At 42.1% G+C, this 26,910-nt stretch overlaps 2 protein-coding genes across 3 annotated transcripts in view; one reads left to right on the forward strand and one right to left on the reverse strand.

Annotated features, from left to right (window-relative positions):
* The window catches only part of MROH1 (maestro heat like repeat family member 1), a 177,452-nt gene extending 155,750 nt beyond the window's left edge, over positions 1-21,702 (forward strand). The window contains 7 exon segments of the mRNA XM_043977158.1: positions 16,931-17,077; positions 18,334-18,522; positions 18,887-19,042; positions 19,264-19,398; positions 19,630-19,732; positions 20,100-20,165; positions 21,257-21,702. Coding sequence (XP_043833093.1) covers positions 16,931-17,077; positions 18,334-18,522; positions 18,887-19,042; positions 19,264-19,398; positions 19,630-19,732; positions 20,100-20,165; positions 21,257-21,342 — 882 coding nt within the window. The 3' untranslated portion in view covers positions 21,343-21,702.
* A 2,965-nt stretch (positions 21,703-24,667) lies between these two features.
* The window catches only part of BOP1 (BOP1 ribosomal biogenesis factor), a 66,209-nt gene continuing 63,966 nt past the window's right edge, over positions 24,668-26,910 (reverse strand). For both annotated transcript variants that reach the window (XM_043977159.1, XM_043977160.1), the window contains exons 15-16: positions 25,264-25,374; positions 24,668-25,111 (exon numbers count right to left, since the gene is read on the reverse strand). In XM_043977159.1, the coding sequence (XP_043833094.1) occupies positions 24,958-25,111; positions 25,264-25,374 (265 nt within the window). In that variant the 3' untranslated portion in view covers positions 24,668-24,957. The remainder of the gene's footprint in view (positions 25,112-25,263; positions 25,375-26,910) is intronic.

Raw genomic sequence — 26,910 nt, forward strand, 5'->3', positions numbered from 1 at the left:
GCTGATGAGGTGAGAGTGTGAGTGATTTTTTCAATTATGGCCCCTTCCCTTTTCATTGCAGTGGAGAGAGGCTGGTTAGTGAAATGGGGTTGGGGGCAGGGCGATGTCTGGATCTGAGGCCAGAGGGTTCATCACCTCAGGGAACTTGTCCCTAATGCAAGGTCACGTGGCCTGGACTCCACTGTTCCTTAGGTTCCATTGAATTCTGCTGGATCCTGGACACAGTGAGGGTCCAGATGTGTGAGGCTTCTTTGCAGATGCATGAGGGGTTATATTTGAATTGCTCTTGGTACTTTCCTCCTTCTGGCCCTGCCCAGCCTGGGGCCACTGGAAGGAGCTTAACATGATTTGTGTTGGTGATGGAGAAGGGGTTACTTATCTGGAGTTATAGGCAGTAGCTAGAAGAAGAAAGGAGAGGTAGGGTAAGATAGGTTGAGGAGCCAAAGGCTTTGTCCTGGTCTACAGTATGCTGTTTGGAGATAATTCAAACTGATGGTGAAGCTAAGGTTGAGGCTGTCCAAAGTAGCCAGTATTTAGGATAGTGTCATTGCCTTGAATGACCAAGGGAGTTCCCATGGTTCCCTGGGCCCCCTTAGATAGTCATTAAATCAGTGTTTCATTTGACTTTTCCAGGGGACATAGCCATGGGCTCAGCTGCAACAGTACCATTAGGAGTAGAAAAGAGGAGTAGATTTTGTCTTTTCTCTCAGAAAACTTCCAATCTGGTTGGAACATCTTTGTTCCAAGGACATACTTGAAACACTCTTAAATAACTTTACAGGACATATAATATATGATTAAATGCTAAACTGTAAGAGGGCAGAGGAGAGGAATAAAGCATCACGGACTGGAACAAGTCAGGAGAACCTTGTGGTGAAGGTGCTCTTGAGCTGTGCTGTGGCTGATGGATTTGAATAAGTGGAAGCAGAGCAGAGAGGGCATTCAAAGCTAGGGAAAATATGCAGAGGGGCCAGCCAGGAGGCTGGGGTTATTGGTGCAACATGACAAAGCAAAGGAGGAAGGTTTGAGCAACTTTGAACGTGTGAGGCATTGATAGTGTTAGCACTCAGCCTCGTCAGGGAGTACCTGCTCCACAACTGCTTTTCAAAGGGTAGTCCTAAAGAGAAGCTGCTTTCTCCCTGACCCAGAAAAAAATCCAGATGGCTTGATACCAGCCTGAGCTCACCTATCTGTCCATCCCAGAGCTAAAGACTGTTTGCTAAGGAAACAGACATATTGGATTTGGGGATGAGAGGACAGGATCAGCCCATCTGTTCCAGTATCACCTCCACTTTGTGGAGATAGGGACTTTCATCCCAAAGCATTATGACTATTGAGCTGTACTGGTTCCCACAGAAAACAATGTAAATAAATTCATTGAAGTTCAGGTGAAAATTTTTGCTAAGAAAACAAAATGAAGACTTTAAGGATATAGCCTGTCATTTGAAGCAAAGTAATTCAGAAGAGGTGTATTGGAGAAGTGACCAGCTAGCTAAAAAGTTGTATCTGGGGCAGCTCGGTGGCTCAGTGGCTAGAGCACCAACCCTGGTTTCAGGAGGACCTGAGTTCAAATCCGGCCTCACACACTTGACACTTATTAGCTGTGGGACCCCGGGCAAGTCACTTAACCCTCATTGCCCTGAAAAAAAGAAGTTACATCTGAAAGTGGCCCTTGTATTTCTTAACCACAGCTTAAAAATAAAGCAATGATGGATTGTTGGCTGGCAAAAGAATAAAATTTCAAGGGATGATAAAAACCTCCTATCTTTATAGAGGATTACAAATCTGCATGCTTTGGTAGTGAAAAGGGATAGGAAGAGAGAAAGCTGCCTGTGTAGATCTAGCAAGACAGGCAATAGAATAGGTACAAAATAAGAAGAAAAAAAAGACTAGCAGTTTGCAAGAGATAAAACATAAAGAGAGATCCATCAATAAAAACCAGCCTCAGATGGCTGTAAACAAATGTATTAAGCATGGAAACTAAGAAAGAATTAGAGATACTGATTCAAAAAGGCAAATTTGACCTCACAGACATCACCGAGACTTGGTAGGGTGGGACTTATGAGGGATGCCTAGAAAGCATATACCTTAACTCGAAGGGAACAGGAGAGATTAATCGGGCAGTGGAGTGTTATTGCATTTGTTAATGAGTCAGTCCTGAGACCTAGAAACTGAAGGGAGTGGCAGAAAAATCAATCAACAAGCATTTATTAATGACTTAATGTACTAACCCCTGAGCTAAGGGATTAGAATATAGAGGCAAAAGTGAAACCATTCCCTGTCCTCAAGGAGCTTATATTCTAATGGAGAGAGAGGACCTGTATAGTATACATATTAAATGGTGTATAAATTAACCGATACAAAGTAAAATAATTAAATCTGTTGACTTACTAACAAGAAGAGAAAAATGTGGTATAATGGAGTGAGAACTGGCTTTGGGGTAAGGAAGACGTGAGTTCAAGTCCTGCCTCTGACACATAGAGGCTCTGTGATTCTGGGTAAGTCACATGACCTCTCAGTGCCTCAGGGCAGCTCTCTAAGACTATAAATTGCAAAAAAAAATTGGAAAACTGCATTAATAAAGGGAATTTCCTCACCTAGGAGATACTTAAACGAATGAAATCACAGGTATAGTCCCTATCCCTACAGTAAACCTTACAACTCTTTGCATCTTCTTAAAAAAAAAAAAAACAACAAAACACAGCTTTTAATGGATTATGCTTTCCTTTTGCTATAATCACTTATTTTTACACAATATGGTATTGAGTTCACAGGATTTTGACATACATTCTGTTAAGGGCTAAAATTCTAGCTAAACTGTCTAAACTATTTAATGAGTGGTCGCCAACAAATTATAAGCCTTAGCAAGAGTTAGACTTTTAAGCATTTATTAAGGAGAATAAGAATTTGATAAAGAGAGAGAAAGGCCTAGATTCCTATCTATTAAAGGGAGAGCACATTTCTAGCTCCGCTCTCCACCAGAGTCCCAAGGAAAGAGCGCGAGACTGAGCGCCAGTCTCTTCCTTCCTCCTCCCACTAGCTGGCGTCACTTCCTGATGCCAAAGAAAAGACTCCTGGTCTTGCCCTCAAAGACCTTCACTTCATGGGCAGAACTCTTCTACAGTAAGTCTCCAGCAGGTGGCGTCATTCCAATCGTTACAGTCCCCCCTGTTGTTCCTCAAGAAACAAAATGTTTCCTTGATGGAACAGTAAAAACAATATAATAACTATTGCTAACTAATAATATGTGAACAACAATATAGAAAAGGAAGAGAGGAAAGTTTTGTCCAGAGGGGCGATTTTTTTTTTGTCCTCATGAACCGACGCTTTGACATTAGTCTTGCAAAGGGAGGGCCTCTGCAGAGAATACATGTTACAGATGGTGTATATTATAACAGAAAGAGAAAAAAACAACAAAAACAACAAATCAAAACTGTTCATTTAAAGTCTCTGAAAGTCTTTTCTCAGATGTCCTCTAGGTGTAGTCGTGGAATGGAAGTCTTTTCAGGGGTTGATGTGTGGATACTGGTAATCAGCCAGAAAATTTCCTACAAAATTGAGCTTAACACAACTTTAAAATAGCTTTGTCAATAATCAAATCAAACAATGAAAGTTCTCAAAAACATGTCTAAGGGAATACAGAATCTTAGTTGTTAACACGTGAAACATACAATAAAACAAAAATTGAACCATTCTTTAAAATTATATTATTATTATAGTCCCCCCTTATGGAGAGTAATTGAGAAGACAATTGCTGCGATATTAATTTTTAAAAATAATTTTTATCTTTGTTTCATCACTTTTTGCATCATCTGCCTAATTATCCTCATGCCATTATGAGAAATTAGAAAATCTAATATAATTGGTAACAGGTGTCAAGGCCAAATTCAACAGTTATTTATCATGACACCTGAGATAATTATGGGGGTTACCATAAAAGAACAGAGAAATGATGGGATATGAGCATTCCCACACTTGAGCAATATATACTGTCCATGCAGTATGCCAGGCTTAAAATAGGTGGATGGAATATATGTCCATGCCACCGAACATATTGGAGGAAACTGAGTCAGACTTAATCAGATGCATGGGATTGAGATGTCTATGGCATCAGGCATATAGGAGGGAGCATAGAAGCCAGGTGTAGAAGTGAGATGGGTGGGATGAATACTTCCAGCCATCTGTACAATATTGTGGGGAAAAATAAAATAAAATATTAAACCAAGAGAATCCAACCTTAACATTAGTCAAAAGCCGTTCCCTCGGCCATACCTTGACTTCATGCATGTCTCCCCTCATGTGTCAGTTCAGTGTCTGCTCTTGCATGTATTCCTCTTGTGATTGGATGGCATCTTGGCCAACTGGCATCTGATAACTCAGAATAAAGGCAATTAGTGTCTTAAATGATAAGTTCCCATAATCCAAGTCTCATATGGATTTAAAAATTGAGGATAATAAATGATTGCAAAAAATGTGAATACATCTTGACTTGACACAATATATATTTATGCAACAATTTCAAATAATACCCCTTTTTTTTTACTTAGTATACAATCACTTTTGTGAAAAATCAGAACATATTTAAATATAAGTTAAAGCACAACAGAATCTCAAAGAAAACTTTTTTTTTTGAAAAAAGAAAACTTTTACAAATGTTCCCCTCTTTTTTTTTTTTTTTGGAATATGCTTATCAAAAATAATACTTGTAGAATCAATTTACACTTGCCATGGCAACCAATTTGCCAGGGAAATGCTTTAAAGAGTTTGATCAAATAATCAGTTGAGAAAAAATAACAAAAACAAACAACTCAGAATATGGGAGCACAATACTCCTAGAATTAACATTGTATTATGAAATCAAAACCATCTCTCAATTTTTTAAAATTAGATAAATGAATAGAAGAAAATACACATGGAACAATAAAAAACAGTGAAATTCAAACTAAGGAAATCTAAATGAGCATGAGTTTAATATTAATAAGAGTATTATAAAATATAAACTTGATCACATGACTAAAAAGCTTTTACAAATATTCTCCTTGTTTTAAAAACTAAGTATAAAATACAATCTCAAAAGCATGAAAATCTCTATAAAAATAAACCCATACCATTAATTTCAAAATGTAGATGTAATAGCATAGAAATCCTATGTAACCTCTGAACTGACATTAGTAATCTGAGTGAAGTTAGAACACTTTTGATTCCAATATCTAAAATCCCCAATACTCATATCAATACCTTGCTGCTTACTTCTACATTTCTGTAAAATATGTACCCTTCCATGGCAAAAGAAGTGGAGTCTTGAACTATGGTGATGATTGTCATTCTTATTCTGCTTAAGTTTTTCTTCTTTAACCCCTCTATATTGTCTGTCAGTCTTTTCACCATACAAATGCTTTATAAGATTACTAATTAAAGACAAAAGCAGGTTAGCAAAATTATGAACAAATCGAGCATATCTGGAATTTAAAGGGTTTTCTAAGGTTGTCTCAGAAGCACAGCCAGGCTGGGGAAGGGCTGAGCCTGAAGCTGCAAATGTAGTTAGACAAAGTTGCGCATGAGCATTAGATCTCTGGACTTCCCGGGCAGGGGAAGCAATGGGCTTGGCCATAGGAGGAGTAGAGGGTGGGGTCTGGAGAGGAGGGGAGGGACCAGAGCAATTTGAATGAGACTTGATTTTGAACTCAGGCCTGGATTCCTCTTCCCCCACTTTGCCTCCAGGTGCTAGGAGATTAAAAGCTTCTAGAGGGTGGATCATTGCCTCCAGGCATGCAAAATTAAAGCTACAATTAGTGTTAGAACTGGGAAAAGCTGCAGGAATCTCTTCAGGTTTCTCTGAAAAAGCATGGTTGGGAGAGGGGGAGATATTTCCTTGTGTGAGTACATTGCTGGCTCTTCTAACAAAAATAAAAAGAAAAATAGAAAATCCACAAAAACAAAGCATTAACATTATCTTATCCCCCATTTGTCTGGTTAAACAGACTAAAATCAAAAATAGGGTAATTAGGGAGTTTAAAAGGTCCATTTGAAAAAATTTAAAGGGAAAACACCAGGCAATTCAGCAGTACTTAAGATTTAAAAGGTTAGGGTAGGGGAAATTTCTTACCCAACCAGAAGATCAGAAGACTGAGGTTTAGCTTTCCTCTTCGTGGTCAGCCATCTGTTAAGGGCTAAAATTCTAGCTAAACTGTCTAAACTATTTAATGAGTGGTCGCCAACAAATTATAAGCCTTAGCAAGAGTTAGACTTTTAAGCATTTATTAAGGAGAATAAGAATTTGATAAAGAGAGAGAAAGGCCTAGATTCCTATCTATTAAAGGGAGAGCACATTTCTAGCTCCGCTCTCCACCAGAGTCCCAAGGAAAGAGCGCGAGACTGAGCGCCAGTCTCTTCCTTCCTCCTCCCACTAGCTGGCGTCACTTCCTGATGCCAAAGAAAAGACTCCTGGTCTTGCCCTCAAAGACCTTCACTTCATGGGCAGAACTCTTCTACAGTAAGTCTCCAGCAGGTGGCGTCATTCCAATCGTTACAATTCTTTAATCTTCATCATGAAACCACATTTTTATAACATGGGATAGTAAGCATATCTTTCATAATCAATCTGTTTTTCCAAGTCTAAGCAATGGGTTTTAAATCAGGTGCATTTTCCAGGCCATTGAAGCATTTTTGTCTCCATCTCCTGGATTAATTTCCTAAATGTTTGTGATGATGCATTATTTCATCTACATTTGGGAATTTTTATACTACCAGAACACTTTATTCAAGTTCATCACTCCTTCAATGGAGACAAAACTTCCAGACCTTCTGGAAGTAAAAAAAAAAAATCCCCCAAACATTTTTTGAGGTAGATGTTTTAGAATCTAATTAAGATACCCAGATTTTATAGACTCACCTGGACTACTGACAGTAATTTCAGTATAGACTTGAATGAGAAAGTAAGTTTGGTCAATAAAAATTATCTTTTTTTAGTCTTTAGTACTCCAGTCTTTGTATTGCCTTTGCCTGTAACAAATGTTTTTTCTTTGTCTCAAGTTAGCAGCTGTTTTGGGGGAGGATTTTTTTTTTTTTTTTTACTAATCTTCTTGCTATTCTTCCAACTTTAAGGAAACCTACACTCTCTCCAGCTGTCAGATCCCTCTGAAGGTCTCTGCTTGTTTTCTGAGGATTAATTATATTCTGTTTTGCAGCAATAGTTTCTCATTTCTTTTCACTTTTCTCCCCTCCATTTTCTTTTTTTTTAATTAATTTATTTATTTTTAATGTATAAGGTATTTTATTTTTTCCGTTACATGTAAAGATAGTTCTCAACTTTTGTTTATACAAGCTTTACAATTTCAGATTTTTCTCCCTCCCTCCCCTCCCTCCCCCCTCCCCTAGACAGCAGGTAATCTGATATAGGTTATATCTATATATCTCTATAGATATAGATATAGATATAAATATATACACACACATATATATACACATAATAACATTAATCCTATTTCTGCATTAATCCTGTTACAAGAGAAAAAAATCAGAGCAGTGATGCAAAACCTCAAAATAGAAAAAAAAAAAACAACAGCACCCAAAACAAGAAATAATATGGTTCAATCAGTATCTATACTCCACAGTTCTTTCTTTCTTTTTTTTTCTTGGATTTGGAGATCCTCTTCTATCATGAGTTCCCTGGAACTCTTCTGTACCATTGCATTGGTGAGAAGAATATAGTCCATCACAGTAGGTCAACACTCAATGTTGATGATACTGTGTACAATGTTCTTCTGGTTCTGCTCATCTCACTCATCATCAGCTCACGTAAGACCCTCCAGGTTTCTCTGAACTCTTCCTGCTCATCATTTCTTACAGCACAATAGTATTCCATTGTATTCATATACCACAACTTGTCCAGCCATTCCCCAATTGATGGGCACCCCCTCAACTTCCAATTCCTTGCTACCACATAAAGAGCAGCTATAAATATTTTTGTACATGTGGGTCCCTTTCCCCCTTCCATGATTTCTTTGGGAAAAAGACCTAAAAGTGGAATTGCTGGGTCAAAGGGTATGCACAGCTTTATTGTCCTTTGGGCATAATTCCAAATTGCTCTCCAGAATGGTTGGATCAGCTCACAGCTCCACCAACAATGCATTAGTGTTCCAATTTTCCCACAGCCTCTCCAACATTTATTATCTTTTTTTTTTTGTCATTTTAGCCAATCTGATAGGTTTCAGGTGGTACCTCAGAGTTGTTTTAATTTGCATCTCTCTAATCATTAGAGATTTAGAGCATTTTTTCATATGGGAATAGATAGCTTTGGTTTCTTCATCAGAAAACTGCCTGTTCATATCCTTTGACCATTTCCCCTCCATTTTCAACTGCACTTTTCCTTTGCACTTTGATGGGATTAATTCTATTTCATGGTAGCTTTGAATGATGCTTGAAAGCTTCTCCACATCAGCAGCTGCTGCAATATCTCTGCCATTAAAGTACATGCTTTAAGAGTTATAATTCTTTGCATGTTTCCTGGAAGAAATATCCATTCTCTTTTTAAATTAATTTTTTCAAGTAACCTGTATTTTTTTTTAATAAAAGTATTTTATTATTTTCAAGTTACATGTAGAGATAGTTTTCAACATTTGTTTTTATAAGATTTCTAATTTCAAATTTTTCTCCCTCCCTCCACCCCTCCCCTAGACAGCAGGTAATCTGATATAGGTTATATATGTACAATAACATTAAACATACTTCTGCATTAGTCATGTTATAAGAGAAGAATCAGAGCAAAAAGGAACAACCTCAAAAAAGAAAAACCAAAAACACCAAAAGCACCAAAAACAAAAGATATAGAATGGTTCAATCATCATCCATATTCCACAGCTCTTTTTTTTGTTCTGGATTTGGAGAGCCTTTTCCATCATGAGTCCTTTGGAACTTTCTTGTACTGTATTGGTGAGAAGAATCTAGTCTATCACAGTTGATCAACACATAATGTTGATGATACAGTGTACAGTGTTCTTCTGGTAACCTGTATTTTTTAATGAATCTCACTTACTATGTTTCTTCTACTTAAGCAAATGGTGTTTTTTTTTTAATCCCTCAATACATATCTATATTTCCACATTAGCCATGTCTGAAAACATATGCCTCTTTCTGCATTTTAAGTTCATCATCTCTGTTAGGATGTAAGTGGTGTGTTTCATATTCATTCTTTTGGACTCATGATTTATCATTGTGTTTATGTCTTTATAAAAGTCTTTCAAAGTTGTTTTTTCTCTATGATAATATTATCATTATATAAATTGTTCTCTTCTACTTACTTTGCTCTACATCAGTTTATAGACCATTTCATAATTTCTTTTGGCATAATAATATACCATAATTTGTTTAGCCATTCCCCTTAGTTTCCAATTTTTGACATCTTTTTCCTTTTTCTTTGATTTCTTCAGGGTATAGGCATGGATCAAAGGGAATGCACAGTTTAGTAAATTTCTGAACATAGTTCCAAATTGCTTTCCAGAATGGTTAGACTATTTCACAACTCGACTGTCAACAAGTACACTCATGTACCTATTTTCCTACAGCTTCACCAGCATATGTCATTTTCCTCTTTTGACATCTTTGTTGGTCTGAGAGATGTGAGGTAGGACCTCAAAGCTGCTTTAGTTTTCATTTCTTGAATTATTAATGTTAGAGCATATTGGTAACTTGCATTTCTTCCTTTGAAAACTGCCTGTTCATATCCTTTGACCATTTATTTATCTAATTCTAAAATTTTTAATCAGTTCTTTGTAGATCTGGAAATGAGAGAGTTACCTATTTCTCTTCTAATTTTTACTATATTAGATTTGTTTGTGCAAAAACTTTTTCATTTTATGTAATCAAAATTGTTCATTTTATCTTGTGTGAGCCTATCATTTGTTTAGTCATGAACTATTTGCTTATTCCTGGATCTGAAGGGCAATGTCTACTTTGCTCCTCCAGGTTTTTATGATGAATTTTTTTATATCTAGGTCATACATCTACTTGGAGCTTATCTCAGTATATGGTATGAGGTGTTGGTCTAAATCTAATGTCTGCTAGATTGCTGCCCAGTTTTCTCAGCAATTCTTGTCAAATGTGAGACTACTGCAGTAAGTGGGATCTTTTAGGTTTATCACACACAATGTTACTGCTGTGTTTATTCACTTCTGTATATTGTAGACCTCGTCTGCTCCAGTGATTGACCTCTTTCTTCTTAAACCAGTACCAGATTGTTTTAATGATATGGGCTTTGTTAGTACAGTTTGAGATCTAGTACTGATAGACTCCCTTTCTTCTTACTTTTTCATAATTATGCTTGAGATTCTTAACCTTTTATTCCTCCAGATGAATTTTGTTATTATTTTCTTTAAAAAAAATCTTGGGGCAGCTAGGTGGCGCAGTGGATAAAGCACCGGCCCTGGAGTCAGGAGTACCTGAGTTCAAATCCGGCCTCAGACACTTAACACTTACTAGCTGTGTGACCCTGGGCAAGTCACTTAACCCCAATTGCCTTACCGGAAAAAAAAAAAAAAATCTTGTGAGTTTGATTGGCAAGGCAATGAATAATTAAATTAATTTAGGTAATTTGCTGTTATAATTACATTGGTTCCACCTACCCATGAGCAGTTAATGTTTTTCCAGTTATTTAGATCTGTCTTTATTTCTGCAAAGATTATTTTATAATTAGATTCATATAGTTTCTGGGTGAATATTGATAGATATAGTCCCAAGTATTTCATAAACTTCTGTAGGCATACTGAATGGGAATGCTTCCAGCCCGGCTTCTTAGTTTTCATTGGTTATATGCAGGAATGCTGATGATTTGTTTGTTTATATTATATCCTACAATTTTGAAGAAGTTATTCATTATTTCACTTGATTTTTAGTTGACTTTCTAAGGTTCTCTAAGTATACCCTTACATCATATTAAAAAAAAATTTTGTTTTCTTTCTGCCTATGTTTATTCTTTCCATTTTGTTTTCTTGTATTATTGCTATAGCTAGCACTTCTAATACTGTTAAGTGGTAGTAGTAATAATGGACATCCTTGCCTAAACCTGACATTATTTTTTCAACTTTACATAATATTTGCTCTTGGATTTAGAGAAATTCTACTTACTATATTAAGGAAAGATTCATTTGTTTGCTTAAAGAAGGAGGTGGTAGGGAAAGGGAGAGATTAATTTTTTAAATTACTTTTTTGTTGTTGTTTTGGGTTGGGGGGCAGTTGGAGCTAAGTGTGTAATTTAAAATTCTAAATGTGGGTTCTAATCTGTCCCCCAAGTTTTGGGGTGGAACTGACTAAAATCACTGATAAACGAGCTTAGGTTTTTTAAGGGTTTATTGAAAGATAGTAAAAGAAAGAGAAAGATTGAGAACAGATTTCCTAAAACCTGGCAATCCTAGCCTTCCTAAACCTCCCACTTCTGAAGTCCTCTGCCACCACGCTGATCTCTCGCACCAAAAGAGGAAGCACCCTCTTACCAACGTCCGCTTCCTCCTTCATGTTCCCTTCCTAGAAATGGGAGGTTCTTTAAGCTGATTGGCTAGCATCATTCAAATTCATTGGTTCACTGGACCTGAAGGTGGTCTCGATGTAAAGTTAAAAGTTTTTAAGCTTCTGAGAACAATACCTTCTTAAGTACCAGCGAGATGTGCTTACAATCTAGTAAGCCAATCAACAGTCAGTCACCTTATCCAATTCTATCAGTTTAAATCAATCTCCAGGTAGGCCCCTGAGTATCTACTAAATCTCATCTACCACATTCCATTATCTTGACATGTAAGTGACTTGCCCAAGGTCACACAGCTAGTAAGTGCCAAGTGTCTGGGGTCAGATTTGAACTCAGGTCCTCCTGAATCTAGGGCCAGTGTTTTATCCACTGCGCCACCTAGCTTCCCCTTTTAAAACACTTATTACTTAAAAATAGAAAACAATTTTAAAAAAGAAATGGCTATTGTTTGCACATGGCAGCTTAAGCCTGAGTTTCTGGCTCCTTTTCTGCTTTGTGTTTCCTATGCTAAGCAATAACCAAATCGTGAATCTGATGGACATTCTCAGCCTAGGAGACAACCTTGGGAATTGAAGAGCACAGTAACTCCTGGCTCCATTAGTCAGTGCTGACTGCTCTGTAGGAGCTTCCTCTATGGCTATGACCTGCCATCCAGAGCTGTTGGCAGAATCAAAAAAGACAGCTTAGGTAAAGTACTTTGGAGCCTTTAAAGCACAAAGCTGGAAGAGAGCTTACAGGTAACCTGGTCCAACCCCTTCATTTTACAGGTGAGGAAATGGAGGTGCAGAAAGTACATGGGACTTGATCTGAGCATCAGCCCCGCCACTCCTTGTTCAGTGCCCCAGTCCCTCTACACTTTCTACCTCTACCCTGCCTCCTTCAGGAATCCTTAGGACCATCACTGTCTAGTCTGTGCTCTAAGCTTCAGGAGAGTGCATTTCAGAGACATCAGATGATAGATATGATTTCATGGTCTGACTTTTTAAAACAGAAGTTAGCCGGGGCAGCTAGGTGGCGCAGTGGATAAAGCACCGGCCCTGGATTCAGGAGCACCTGAGTTCAAATCCAGCCTCAGACACTTGACATTTACTAGCTGTGTGACCCTGGGCAAGTCACTTAACCCCAATTGCCTCACCAAAAAAAAAAAACACCAAAAAACAGATTAAAAAAAACAAAACAGAAGTTAGCCGATGGGGAAGGGGAAACGTTTAAAAATCAGTAGTTATTAAGTATCTACTATGTGTTAGGCACTGTGCTAAGTGCATGGTTGTGGCAGGGAGAAGGGGGAGTAAGGTTGTGTTCATGCTTTCTGTTTTTATCACTGGTTCTCTGGGACCAGAATTAGTCATTGTAATTAATCTGTTTAACTCCCTTTTAATATAGTTACAATTTACATCATTATAGTCTTTATATTTTATTCTCAGTTCTGTTTTCTTCAGTTTGTATAAGTTCATATACATCTCCCCATGTTTCCCTGAGTTCTTATTCATTATTTTTATGACATAATAATATTTCATTGCATTAGTCAGTCAGCCAGAGAAAACACTCAGGGTTGAGAGGTGCCACAACGAGGTCAGTGTCCCTGGAGGGAGGTAAAGTAGAAGAGAGAGAATTAGGTGTAAGAAGCCAGAAAGGTCAGAGGAGGCCCGTTTAGGGAGGGTTTTCTATGTGATCCTGGAGGTGTCAGAGGGAGCTTATTGCAGAGTCGGGGGAGAGGGTTAAACCTGTGTTTTAGGAAGATCAGTATGACAACTAAGTCCCATGCATTAGAATGGGGAAAGATTTGAGGGAAGAGGGCCTGTTCCGGGGAGGTGGCAGTGTCAGAGAAGAGAAAGGGGCATATTCAAGAGATGTTACAAAGGTAAAATTGGCAGGACTTGGTGACAGACCAGATATAAGGGTAAGGGAGTGAGGAGTTGTGAATGATACCTCGGTTCTGAGCCAGGCTTGCTGGGAGGCTGGAAGTGCTCTCAGCACTAATAAGAAATATGGAAAGGGGAAAGATAAGGAGTTCTGTTTTGGGCGTGTTGAGTTTCAAGATGTCTACAAGTTATCCAGTTTGTGGTATCTAAAGGATAGGTGTAAGACTGGCGATTGGGAGAAAGTTTAAGGCTGAACAAGTCGATCTGGGAACCCTCTGCACAGAGATGGTCATTGAAAACATAGGTGCTGATGAGATCACCCAATGAGAGAAGAGGGCCTAGGACAGGGCCTTGGAGGACCCCCACTGTTAGTGGAGATGGCCTGCTTACAGATCTAACAAAGGATTAGATAGAAGGTTGACAGGCAGGGGGAGAATCAGGGGGAAGAAGTGTCACAGAAACCTGAATAGAAGATTAAGGAAAAGAGAGCATTCAGCAGTGTCCTAGGTTGCAAAGAGGTCAAAAAGTATGAGCACTGAGGAGAGCATCAAATTTGGCAATTGAGGGAGAGGTCATTATTAACTTTGGAGATTGCAGCTTCTGTGGAATGGTGAAGTCTGAAGCCAGGCTACAAGGAATAGAGTGACGGGAGAGAGAAAGCAGAGGTGCTGGAGACGAGGCAAGGCTCTCTTCCTCTGGCCAATGGGGCCCGATAAGGTCAAGAGCCAGGCTGCAAAGAAAGTTAGAGGCAAAAAAGAGGCATCTGTTATAAGACTAACCACAAAAGGGAGGCAAGTTAAAGGATGGTAACTAGTGAGTTTGGATAGATCAATTAAACATTTTTTAAAGATGGGAGAGACATGAGCATGTTTGTAGGCAGTGGAGAAGCAACTGATAGATCAGGAGAAATTCATTATTCATGAGAGTGGGTATGATAGAGGATACCATCTTTTGGAGAAGATGGGTTGGAATGGGATCACTTGTGCATGTAGAGGGGTTTACCTTGGCAAGGAAAAGGGCCACCTCATCATGTGAGACAGGTGAAGGAGGAGAGTGCAAAGGGCATCTCACTGATGTGGGATGAGGAGCAGGGGCAGAGGAACCTCTCTGAGGATGACCTGAGTGTCTTTAGTGAAATATGAGCCAAACTTCTCAGCTCTAAAGGGGCAGTGCAGGAGAGCTGTGGGAGTCTTGAGGAGGTAGGAAAAGTTTAGAAAAACTGCTGAGGAAAGGGAGACAGGAAATAGATTTGGGAGGTGTAGAAGAATTGGGCAGCTAGGTCATACAGACCTAGAGTCAAGAGGACCTGAGTTCAAATCTGACCTTAGACACTTACTAGCTTTGTGACCTTGGGCAAGCCATTTAACCCTGTTTGTCCCAGTTTCCTCATCTGTAAAATGAGCTGGAGAAGAAAATGGCAAACCGCTCCAGTTACTCTGCCAAGAAAACCCCAAATTGGGTTATGGACAATCAGACATGAATGAAACGACTCAACAACAAAAAGGATACCTTGCCATAGTGGGGGCCTAGTTGAGGTTCTGTAACAAAGTTGTAGTGGACCCAGTAAGCAATGTCATGATTTTCTCTAGCTTTGTTCAGCAGTGTGTGTGTGTGTGTGTGTGTGTGTGTGTGTGTGTGTGTGTGTGTGTGTGTGTGTGTATGAGTGAAGGCAGGGGATGGTAGGAGCAATTCAGGGCTGGGCTTTGGTAGTACAAGATCTTTAATAGGATAAAAGGGTAAGAGATTTGAGAGAAGATGTTGTAGTTTGAACTAGGACACCAGGGGGTCAAGATAGGAAAGGAAGAGAGAACTAAGAGGTGGAGGGATTGGAAGGAGGAAGAATGGGGTTTGGAGTAGCAAGGCAGAGGGAGAGGTGGGATGGCAACAGGTTATGATCAGAGGAAGGAATTTCAGAGTTCATAGACATGGCCATGGAAGACTTGTGGGTGATGGCAAGATCAAGGGTACATTCATATATCCTACTCACTGCTGCACTCCAATGCCTTGGAGCATCATCTACTCAAAACCATGGCTTTAACTAAGTTCCTCTTTTCATCCCAGTCTTCCCCCAGCCAACCAGAATTAATCACACAACTTGATGATAATGCAGTATGACACTTAAAGTACCATCACCTGCTTCCTCAAACTGCTTCCTCCTACAGCTGGGTCCCTGGAGAATACAGCTCTCACTTGCCTCTTTTCCTGTGCTGGTTTCTCTACACTCCAAGTTGGGCATCAGCGTTAGAGCTCAAAGCAGCAGCACTGAATGTGCTAGATTCTGGGCACAGGAACCAGCTAGATGATGTCTGAAACTCCACAGTGCCAGAGCAACTCGGATTGCTGCTGGTGCTAAGGGGCATGGAGATGACAGAGAAGGCAGAATTGTTTCATTTGTATTTTGTTTCTGCCTTCTCTGCCAAGGATACTGACTATGGCACAAGAAGTGACAGAACAAAAAGGGCTCACAAGAAACCAACACACAAGATGAGTAGTAAGAGCCCCTCATTTCCCTTGATGGATTCCAGTCACTTGATACAGATAGACTGCATCTTTGAGTGCTGTAGGAGCTAGCTGACTGCTGTCAATGAGAGTTGGAATCATGGAGAATAGAAAGACCTACAGGACCACACCCCAAAAAGGGGCAGCTGCCTGCGAGCTGTGAGCCAGTGAGCTTGACTTGGGTCCTGAGGAAATTACAGAAGGAATTACTGAAGAGATGTTATGGGAACAGGCAAAAGAGGAAGTAGTGATTCCCAAGAGGCAGCATGGCTTCTTCAAGAACAGGCTGGGTCAGGAACTTGAAACGGGTACTAAACCAGTAGGTTAGGTGAATACTATACATATAGTTTACTTAGATTTTAGCAAAGTGGTTTTTTGGTTTTTTTCTTTTTGCGGGGCAATGAGGGTTAAGTGACTTGCCCAGGGTCACACAGCTAGTAAGTGTCAAGTGTCTGAGGCCAGATTTGAACTCAGGTCCTCCTGAATCCGGGGCCAGTGCTTTATCCACTGCCCCCAAAGTATTTTATTTAAAGCAGGGATTCTTAACCTTTTATTCCCCACAGATCTCTGGCAGTATGGTGAAACCTGTGAATTCCTTCTCAGAATAATGTTTTTAAAAGCAATAGACATAGAATTATGTATGTTATGAAAAGGAAGCAACTATTATATATACACACACACATAACTATTTGGATGCAGTTTCTCTCCTTTGCATAATATATGTATATATATATAATTTATATATGTGTGTATAATTTATATATATATATATATGTATGTGTGCAGATATATAGAGATATATATATATACACACATACATATACATATAAAGCTCATGCACACCTGACCACTTCTTAACCTTTTGGATTTTCCAAGTTGGGTTTTGAGAGTAAGAGCCGTCTAAGAGGAAATGGAATGGGTTGCCTCAGGAGGTTTTGAGTTCCCTGTCAGTGGAAGTATTCTGAGATGGGGACGGGAATTGGCCAAAGATGACCTCTCAGGTCCCTTTCAGAGATGAGGTTTCATGGTTCTTCAATTCTGATTTCTTTTTCAGCTGCTAAGCAGCAATGTGGTGAATGACCTCATCCTCCTAGAGTCCTTGTTGGACAACACAATGGGGAGACAGAAGGATGTGTGCACAAGTGTACGCAGGTTGGTACTCCGTGGGCTGGCCAACATCGCTACAGGATCTCCAGATAAGGTAAGAGGCTACACATGCTGTGAAGATGTTCTTGAGGACATCAGGTCTTTGCCGAATCATGATGCATATTAGCTACCCAGGGGAAGAGAGAGCTGAGTATTGGATCATGGGGAAGTGATAGAAGCCCAGACATGTGCTCAGGAAGTAGACAAAGACCAGATAGCAAGCAATGGTAAACCTGGCCCCCTGGGGCTTCCTTTATTGAGTGTCTGTCTACCCCTTATGTTCTTGGATCTCTCAAGGGCTCTGCTAAGGTTGAGTTGTGTTTGAAGTAACAGTGCAATGTGTAGGTAGAGATAAGGGCCAGGGTAGGAGTGTTGACTTAAAAGTAAATGGCATAGGCGTGATAGCTAAAACCAGGAGAGTGAGTGAGAATATAGAGAGGAGAGAAGACTGAGCCTTGGGAGAAGCAGCTGGATAGAACTGGGTGTGGAGTCAGGAAGATCTGAGTTCAAATCCTGCCTCAGATATTTCCTGGGTATGTGGTTCTGGGCAAGTCTCTTAACCTGTTTGCCTCAGTTTCCTCCTCTGTGAAATAAGGATCATAACATCACTTTCCTCCCAAGGTTGTTGTAAAGATGAAGTGAGATATTTGTAAAGTGCTTGGCAAACCTTAAATTGCTAAGTAAATGATTGCTATAACTCTACAGCTAGGTACACTCCCTCTAAGGGGCAGAAGGAAGAAGAACCTGATTTGTTGTCAGGGAGGCTGCACGAGAGCATGAAGCTAAGGGAGTAGAGGGGATGGTCAGGTCAATTAAGCAGATTTCTCAAGCACCCTCACTGTTCTTCAGGGCTCTGTTGAGCTCAGCCTCTTATCAGAGACAGGTGTCAACAGAGATGGCAAACTTACCAGAATTCCGGATGAGATGACATTGGGAGGGGACAGCTAACAAGTTGGATGACAGACAGAATTCAGAAAAGGTCCGGACACATCAGAGCTGGGGAGAGAGAGGAGCACTCAGCAGTTTATAGTTAATGCCCTTTGCTATTCACTTCAGTCCACATAAGAGCCTTAGGAAGGAGGAAGGGGAGGGGTCCTCATCCCCTTCTTACAAATAATGAGACCGAAGTACCCAGAACATACAATGAGTAAGAGAGCATCTGGGGAAAATACTCTGAAAGACGAACTAGTGATGACTCAGGGCCCTGAGCTGTGTGCCCGATTAGGCTGGGGTGAGGCAGGGTCTAGGAAGTGAGACACTTGTCCAGAGCCACATGGACAGGACTTTTCTCCTCATCTCTGCCTCCTCCAGGTACGGAAGCACGGCCCACAGCTTCTCACGGCCATGATCAACGGATTGGATGACAAGGACGACCCTCACAACCTGGTGGCCCTGGAGGCCATGTTGGGCCTCTCTCGCCTGCTGGATTTGGCGGAAGAATGGGACGTTCGCTCCATCCTGCTACACATTACCATCCGCATCCGCCCCTTCTTTGACAATGTAACCTGGGAAGACGAGAGAGTGGGAGGGAGGAAGGCTGTAGATTGGACCTTGGTGAATGATGGGACTGGCTAAGAGGGAGTCATAGGGAACTGTCCCAGGTGGGCCCCACCCAATGTGAACCTGTGTACCTGAGCTCTCTTAGAGAAGGCCTCCCTTGTCCTTAGGTTTGATTAGGAATAACGGGGAGGCAATTAGAAGCACAGCCGACTTAGAGGGCTCTGAGAAGATACAATACTATGCACAGTATGATATCCTGGGGCTCAGAGGAGAAGGCGAAGCCTTGGACCCCCTGACTAAGTTGGAGTGGGAGGCAATGCCCTTCAGGGCTCAGGATTTGATTACTATGCTCCTTTTTTTAAAGGAGCGGGATGAGTTCCGGAGCTCATCCATCAACCTCTTTGGACACCTGAACAAATTCTGTCATGGGAACTGTGAAGATGTCTTCTTTGAGCAGATCGTCAATGGGCTGGTGAGCCTGTTACTGCACCTGCAGGACCCCAAGCCCCCTGTTGTCAGTGTGAGTAACAAGGGGGAGGGGAGGGGCGGGGCAGAGGGTGATCTTTCTGCTAGGGAGGGACTAGTCCCAACTGTCTACGGGGTGTTACCAAGCTTCTAAGTGCCTGCTGCCCAGCCAGTGTGCTTTTTGAATTGGATGGCAGCTATAGACTAAATGGGAGGGGATTAACAGGGTGAAGAACATGGGGTACCCTCTGAGCCCTTTGCTTGCTCTGCTTCCAGGCCTGTAAGTTTGCCCTTCGCATGTGTGGCCCTAATATGGAATGTGAAGAGCTAGCAGCCTTGTTTGAGAAGCAGCTGCATGATGGGCGTGGGCTACACTTTGGGGAGTTCATGAATGATACCAGCAAATACCTGGTGAGGCCTGGGCCGGTGGGCGAGGTCTGGGGCTGATGGGGAAGGCCTGGGGGTAAACCAGGCCTCTGGCAGTAGAAAGTCGGGAAATTCTATGTGTGACTACAGGGTGGAGAAGGGGGTAGGGACAGGATGGATTGGGATTGGAGAGGAATCTGGGCTGGAGCTGGGTCTGGGAAGGGAAGAAGATGGAATGGGCCGGGTGGGGTGAGCCCAGCTTGGTGCTGTTCCCAGATGCAGAACTTCCCTGACATACTGGGCCGTCTTGTCAGTACGAACTTGTTCTACTTCAAGAGCTGCTGGGAGGACATCAGGGCAGCTGCGCCCATGTTCATTGGTGAGCAGGGGTTCTTTCCCTACTTCTTACCCTTTGGTAACATGTGGCTCCAGGGCTTTCAAGGGGGCAAAAAGGACTATGCTGTTAAATATTGTTCACTGGAGTTGGCTAGTTTTGTAACACTCTCTTTCCATTCTTTTTCATAAAGGATATATGTAGGAAAAAAGGAGAGGGGTATATTCAGAAATAAAAACAAAAGGTGCCATTTTTTAATTGAAAAGATTAGGACAGAATTCATTGTCACCATGACCTGGGATCCTATCTGTGTCTGCCTCTTATTCACCTTGGCTTATTTGAATATCCCTTTGTTTCCCTCCTTGTACCTAAGGAGGCCTGAGATTACTCCTCAACTTTCTTTTCCTATCAGGTTTCTTAGTGCTCCATGCAGATCAAATGGCTTGTGAACAGGTGGATCTGAACCAGCTTATCTCAGGTAAGAGGGTGAGGGACAGACAGAAAAAGGAAGGTGCATACACTAGGAGGCTGTGGGGAAGGTAGAGGGAAGGGACTGGGACTGTGTGTACATACACAGACACACACAAAACTCTGAGCTATTTGTAGTGGCACTGGAAAAATCCTCCAGCTCTGATTTCCCTGGGCAGATGTGAGCCTCTCCAATCGGGGACTACATTTCTCCTAGAGAACTGTTGGGTGATGAGCATTGTAGACCGGGCCCCTTTGCCTGTGTGGAGGTGGCTGGTGTGTACTCCGTGGGGAGGGAGTTACTGACACCATGGGTCCCAGAAAGGGGGCTGGGGTGGGTTAAGTGATTTTCCTGGATTTCAAGGATTTTTTCCCTGTCACTGGTGACCTCATCGTCTCTAGTAATTCACGGAAACTTCTGAGCTGTTCCAAAGGAGCTTAAAAAACACTAAAAAAGGAAAAACTATCTTTCCGTTGGCTCCTGGGGCTCTAGCAGAAAAGAGGCCTGTCTGTTAAAGAGTAGTTAGTCCCCTTTCGGGTGGGGGAGTGAGTGAGTGAGTGAGTGAGTGTGTGTGTGTGTGTGTGTGTGTGTGTAAGCATGTGAGCACTTGAGAAAGTAATCGTTGGAGTTAGCAGTTTGGGCTTGGACAGTCTTCGCTTCCTGTATTGAGTGGATTAGCCAAGCAGGGCCCGGCTCCCCCTCCTGCCTGGGTCCTGCACCCCCGGGAGCCGGCAGCTGGAAGAAGCAGCTCGAGGCGGAGGACGGCAGAGCAGGAAGCCAGCGGCACATAAATCAGGGCTTGGCGGGCCAGTGAGCAAGGGAGGGAATGTGGGAGGGAGGCCGGCAGTCGGTCGTCGGGCAGTGAGCTGAGCAGCCATCAAGGGGATTTGCAGGGACCTAGGAGCCTCAGCTTCACAGTGTAAACAAGCTACTGGAAAAATCCTCAGGAACTCTGAAGGGAAGAAAGAGTGTCACCTGCCCTTTTTAAAGTCCAGGTTCCCAACTCTGCTCATTGCCCCCTCTCTGACCTAATCCTCTGCTCCTTCAGAGGAGGCATTCATGCCTTTCACAAGCCTGTATGACCCATCTCTTCCTATTAGCTCTCCAGCTACTGCTTAAGGACCCAGCACCCACAGTGAGGATCAAAGCTGCAGAGACTCTGGGCCGCCTGGTCAAGTTTGCCTGAGCTGCGTGCAAGCCACTGGACCAGGCTTTCTATGAACAAAATGGACCAGAATTCTCAGAAACAACCCTCACTGCCCAGACACCCAGCTGTGGAACAGCTGGATCCTGACATTCCTTGTATTACCTCCCCCCACCCCCATGCCATGGTTCATGCTCCTGCAGGTCATGAGGGTCACCACCCGAGTATATCCTATAGCCACAGCTCCAAAGCAGGTCGGGGTTAGGGGCTTTACAGACGGGACCAATCCCATCCTCTTCACCTCCAGCTGAGAGTCAATCCAGGCAGAACCCACAGGCGCTGGAGCTGTACATAGGACAGAGCATACTGTACTTATTTTTCAATAAAAGCTGTTTGCTCTTCCTTGGCTGGTAGTGTTTCTTCCCATCCCCCACCCCAGCTGCCTCCCCAGGATCTCTTCAATACTCATGGTAGAAGTCATTCATTCCCTAACAGAACAAGTGACCAGCTCAATGGACAAGATGGATGCATTAGGAACTCATTGCAAAATTATATTAAAGAATATTGACAATGGAAATAACAAATAATTAGGGATGAATTAAAAAAAATGTCATTCCTGAAAGAATAGTACCAGGGAGCACCGAAGTTCTAAACAAGATCTTGTGGTGAAAGGCAACTAATGGGCTTTTTTTGGGGGGAGGGGGGAACCTAATGGGCTTTTTAAGAACTAAATTGTCTGAACAATAATGGCAAGGAAGAAGGCTGACTTACTTTGGACTGGTAAAGACAATGAAAATAGTTGACAGAATAAGACCCCAAATGGATGAGAATTTCATTATTATCCAAGTTCACATAGGCAGTGACAAAGCCAGAATTAAGACCCCAGCTCGCTCCACTCCAAATCCGTGCCTGTCCACTGCTCCTAGTCAGCTATCAGTGAGTGACTGCAAACAGACCTTCCAGTTCTTTTAATGGCCTGCTTGTGGCTTATCCAGGCCCTGAGACTTGCATTTACTGGGGAAAGCCAGGTGCTTTTTCCTCTTGCCATCTTGTTCATAACTTCGTGAGAAGACAGAAGTCTCATCCCTTTGCCCTGCCCAGTCTTCTTCAGGTTAAACATCTCTAGCTTTCTGGCAGTTCCCAGTCTCCTCATTCTGGTGGTTCTTTCAGCTTGTCAGTGTCCTTTCCCAAATATGAGACACTGAGTACTCTATGTCAGACTTTGGATACGGAGGGTCTCACCAGGATAGGGTTAGCTCCCCTCCCCACCACCCTTCTGTTGCCACATGCATGTGTATATATATAGAACACATGCACACATAATTGGACACTGGTCTTGCACCGGACATCCACTAAAAACCCCTGACCTTTTCTTCTATTGTCCATCCACCTCCATGCCCATTCTCTACTTGTAGTTTGTTTCTTTTAACCCATTTATCCCTGTTCTTAGTAGTTTCAAGCTGTTGTAGTTCATTTGTCTTTCTGATTTTTGAGTCTCCTTGGCCAACATGTACTTATCCTGGCTTTGCAGCATCCGCCTCTTACCTGTGCTTTCATTCAGCTTAATGGTGAAAAATTTTGATCAGTGCAGAGCCCAAGAAAGATCTCTGCAATATTCCACTAGAGCCATCCCTTCTCCCCCACCCCCACCCCAGGCCGAAGGTTGACAGTGATCCCTCAGTGTCTTTGCTTTGGGTCCAGTTATTCAGGTATTTCTGAATCCAGCTAACTCTACCACGTCAGGTCCATTTGTCTCATCTGAGCAACAAGGATATTATGATAGATGTCTGTGAAAAGTCTGACTGTACCTAAAACATTCCTGTGACCTGCCAATTTTAGTCAATGTCCAGAGGGCAAAAGGAAGTTAGGCATGCCATGCCAATCCCAAGCAGTAATTCAAGATGTACTAAATTATTTTTTAGATATCTTCTAGAATTTTCTCAGTACTAGAAGTTAGTCAATCTGAAGTTTAACTATCAATCCTCTTCCCTTTTGGGGAATTCTGGACGTCTCCAATCCTTTTAGGATTTCAAACTTTGAAGAAATCCTAGCAGACTGGAAGAATTTAAGCAACTTACCCATCACAGTCTGGATCCAGCCTAGGAGTTAGCAAGCATTTATTAAGTACCAGCTGTGACTGACAGGGTATAATATACAGGAGTATAACAGTCCTTGCCTTCAGAGAGCTTACATTCTGTTGGGGAAGATGACAGGTGTGCACGTGTGTGTGTGCGTGTGCAGAATAGATGCAAGATGCAGGGTACTTTTGGGAGGTCACTAGCTGCAGGGAGCTTGGGGGCAGGGGAGAGAAATGAGTAAAGGCTTCGTTCAAGTGGATAGACAATGGCATGTAGTCTTGAAAGAAACCAGGAATTGTGATTCAGAGTGCTAAGAACAAAGAGACAGGAGATGTCGAGTATCACATATGCAGGAGTATCACGTATGCAGAGCAGCTCCTTTCACAAATTACATTCCAGGCAGACTGTCCTGCCTGCAGTTCCTTGAACTTGGCCTTCCTTCTCTTGCTGCTGCACCTTTGCATATGGACTCCTCCTGTGCCTGGAGTCTACTGCCCTTTCACTTAGAGGGCCTGACCTTAGGCCGTTGTGGCCTCCCATGGGAACCTTCCTGAGTTAAGAATGCTTTCTTCCTCTTGGAAGAATCATGCTTGTACTGATCCATTTGCATGTTTTATCCCCAGTACAATGTCAGATCTTTTGAGAAAGGACTGGTTTTCTTTTTCTCTGTACCCCCAGCAACTGGAACGGTGCCTTGTCTATGGGGCAGAAATCACAGCAACTGGTAAAGCCACAAAGCAAGAGACCTGATATAAGGGAAAGTTTCCTAGTAACCAGTGCTTTTTAAAAATGGAATGGAAAGCACTGGGTTTTTCCCCCATCACTATAATTTTCAAGAGGAAGCTGGATGGCTGTTTGCTGGAGATGTTAAAAAATGAGGGAGAAGATTGGAGACCCTTAGTTCAAATTCTGCCTTAGGTATTTCCTACTGACCCTAGACAAGTCACAATCTTTGCCTATTTCTTCATCTCTGAAACTGGGATGATAGTACTTACCTCACATGGCTGTGAGGATCATGAGATAACATACATATATAAAGTGCTATAAATGCTTGGAATTATTGCCCTCCTGAAGTCCCTTGTAGTACTGATGTTGTAGAAAGGATTCCTAGATTGGCTAGAAGGTTGAATTGGATCAATGGTTCTTAACTTGGAATTGACAGACCCCCTAAGGGGTGAGTGAATAGGTTCTGAGTCTAAACTTGGAAGGGAAAAAAATTAGATCTTTATTTCAATAATTCATTTCCTTTGTAATCTGATGTATTTTATTTATTTACTATTTTTTTTTTCTGAGAAGGGGCCTATAGACTTCACCAGACTGCCAAAGAGGTCCATGACAAAAAAAGATTTAAGAACTCCTAAATTGGAAGATGAAAGCCCCTTCCAACAATGAGATTCTTTTTGTGTACAACAAGAGACTTTGGGCAGGACACTAAGATCTCAGCCTTCTAAGTTCTTTGACTTGTTGTGTGGTTGATTAAGCTTTATTCTTCTTGCCAATCCTCCTCTCCGAGACAGAGAGAGACAAGGCCAACAGCAAGAAATATCCCTTGAACACCGCACTCCACCCCTCGTCCTCCCTAGGTGAAGAGTCGAAGGGTGCCATCTGCCCCCGAGGAGAAAAGCCAGGGTTGGGTGGGGTGGAAGCTCACATCCAGCACCGAAAGGTCCCGGTACATTGTGTGGCCTTTGAGAACTTTCACTGGCACCAGCAGTGGGTTCTGGAGGAGGTCACTGGAGAGGAAGAGAAAGGGTATGTCAGGGCCTGTTACAGGGCAAATCACTTAAAGGGATAAGAGAAGGCTATCCCTGTAGGGTAGTGGGAGGAGGGGAAGAGAAAGTCCCATGACTGTCCCACCTCGTCTGGCAAAGGGTCTAGCACTTACTTGTAGACCATGCCATGGCAGACAATGACACTGCCATCATCAGATCCAGAGGCAAAGAGTGGGTACCTTGGATGGAAAGCGACAGCCCTGAGGGCCTTCTTGTGAAGATGCCTGTGAGTTACAAGGAAGAGGAAGATCACTAAAGGATGGATGTCTGTGTGTGTATCCCCAAAGCTGCCTCACCTTGGCATTCTGGTGCATCTGAACCTTTACTTCCTCCATTTCCCCTACTTCCTTTGTCCTCCTGAACCTCCATTAATCTCACCCTGATGATCTCCTACGCTTACAATTTCCCACCTCCTACTTCTATTTCCCAAGTGGCTGGAGGAAATCATGAATTTGTGTTGACCAGGTTCACTACAAATCAAAGCAGGCAACCTCAAATGGCCTTCATTCCCCCAGACGATTCTCTTAAGCACTTGACTGTACTCCCCCACCCCCGTTCTCCTGAGTGACACCAACCAAGGTCTTCATCTATCTTTTGTTCTCTCCAATCTTTTTATTACTTGACACCAACAATCTTACATACAGCTAGCATTTTAAAAAATGTAATGAATTCAATGTCAGTTTCAAAGCTGTCCTATTTCTCAGTTTCTCCTTCTGAACCTCCTGTTCTCATCTGTGTTTTTTATCTATTCAGTTTTTAAATTTTTTCCCTAATTCAATTTTATTTCATTTAAAATCTGTGCTTTAAAAAAAAATCTACAATCAGGTAGGCTATAAGACTCGGGGCCCATTGCTGGAGATTTGACTCCCCCTGCTTGGGCCCGAGCGTAATAAACTCTCTCTCCACCTGGGGGGGGGGGGGGTGGAATCTACAATGACCCTTTTCTTTCTGGTTTTTTTTTGGGGGATACCTACTATTAGTCCCCCCTCTCATCTTCAATTTCTCTCTCTTAATTGGACCCAAGCCTTGAAACAGTTTCCCCCATAATTTTTCTTTCTTTCTTTCCTTTTTTTTTGGTGAGGCAATTGGGGTTGACTTTCCCAGGGTCACACAGCTAGTTAAGTGTTAAGTGTCTGAGGCCAAATTTAAACTCAGGTCCTCCTGACTCCAGGGCTGATGCTCTATCCACTGTGCCATCTAGCTGCCTTCCCCCATAATTTTTCAAAACCTTTCAACCCAGGGAGCAGCTAGATGGCACAGTGGATAGAGCATCAGCCCTGGAGTCAGGAGGACCTGAGTTCAAATCCGGCCTCAGACACAACACTTACTAGCTGTGTGACCCTGGGCAAGTCACTTAACCCCAACTGCCTCACTAAAAACAAAAACAATTCCTTCTCTTGTACAGTGCCACCACTGCCCATCCGGGCTGTCTACCTCCACATTAACTGCCTCAGCCCCACCCCCTACCTTTTCTATAATCCCATAATTCTCATTCAGGCCCACCTCACCTCTCACCTGGAAGATTAGTTTCCTAACCTGTCCCTCCTCCCTTCAAAATATTTCCGAAATCATCTTGCTAACAGACTTCTCTGATGTTGTCATTCCACCATCTAGCTCTTCAATGGCTTCTCCTGGCCAATGATTGAACAAAGCTGGGCAGAGGAGGTTAGCCATGGTCTGGCGGCAAGCTATCTTTTCAGTCCCGTCTCATAATGCTTTTGCCGTCATGTGTTCCCTTCCATTCAGAAGTTTTTCTACCT

The sequence above is a fragment of the Dromiciops gliroides genome, chromosome 1, assembly GCF_019393635.1.
Source record: "Dromiciops gliroides isolate mDroGli1 chromosome 1, mDroGli1.pri, whole genome shotgun sequence".
Lineage (NCBI taxonomy): Eukaryota > Metazoa > Chordata > Mammalia > Microbiotheria > Microbiotheriidae > Dromiciops > Dromiciops gliroides.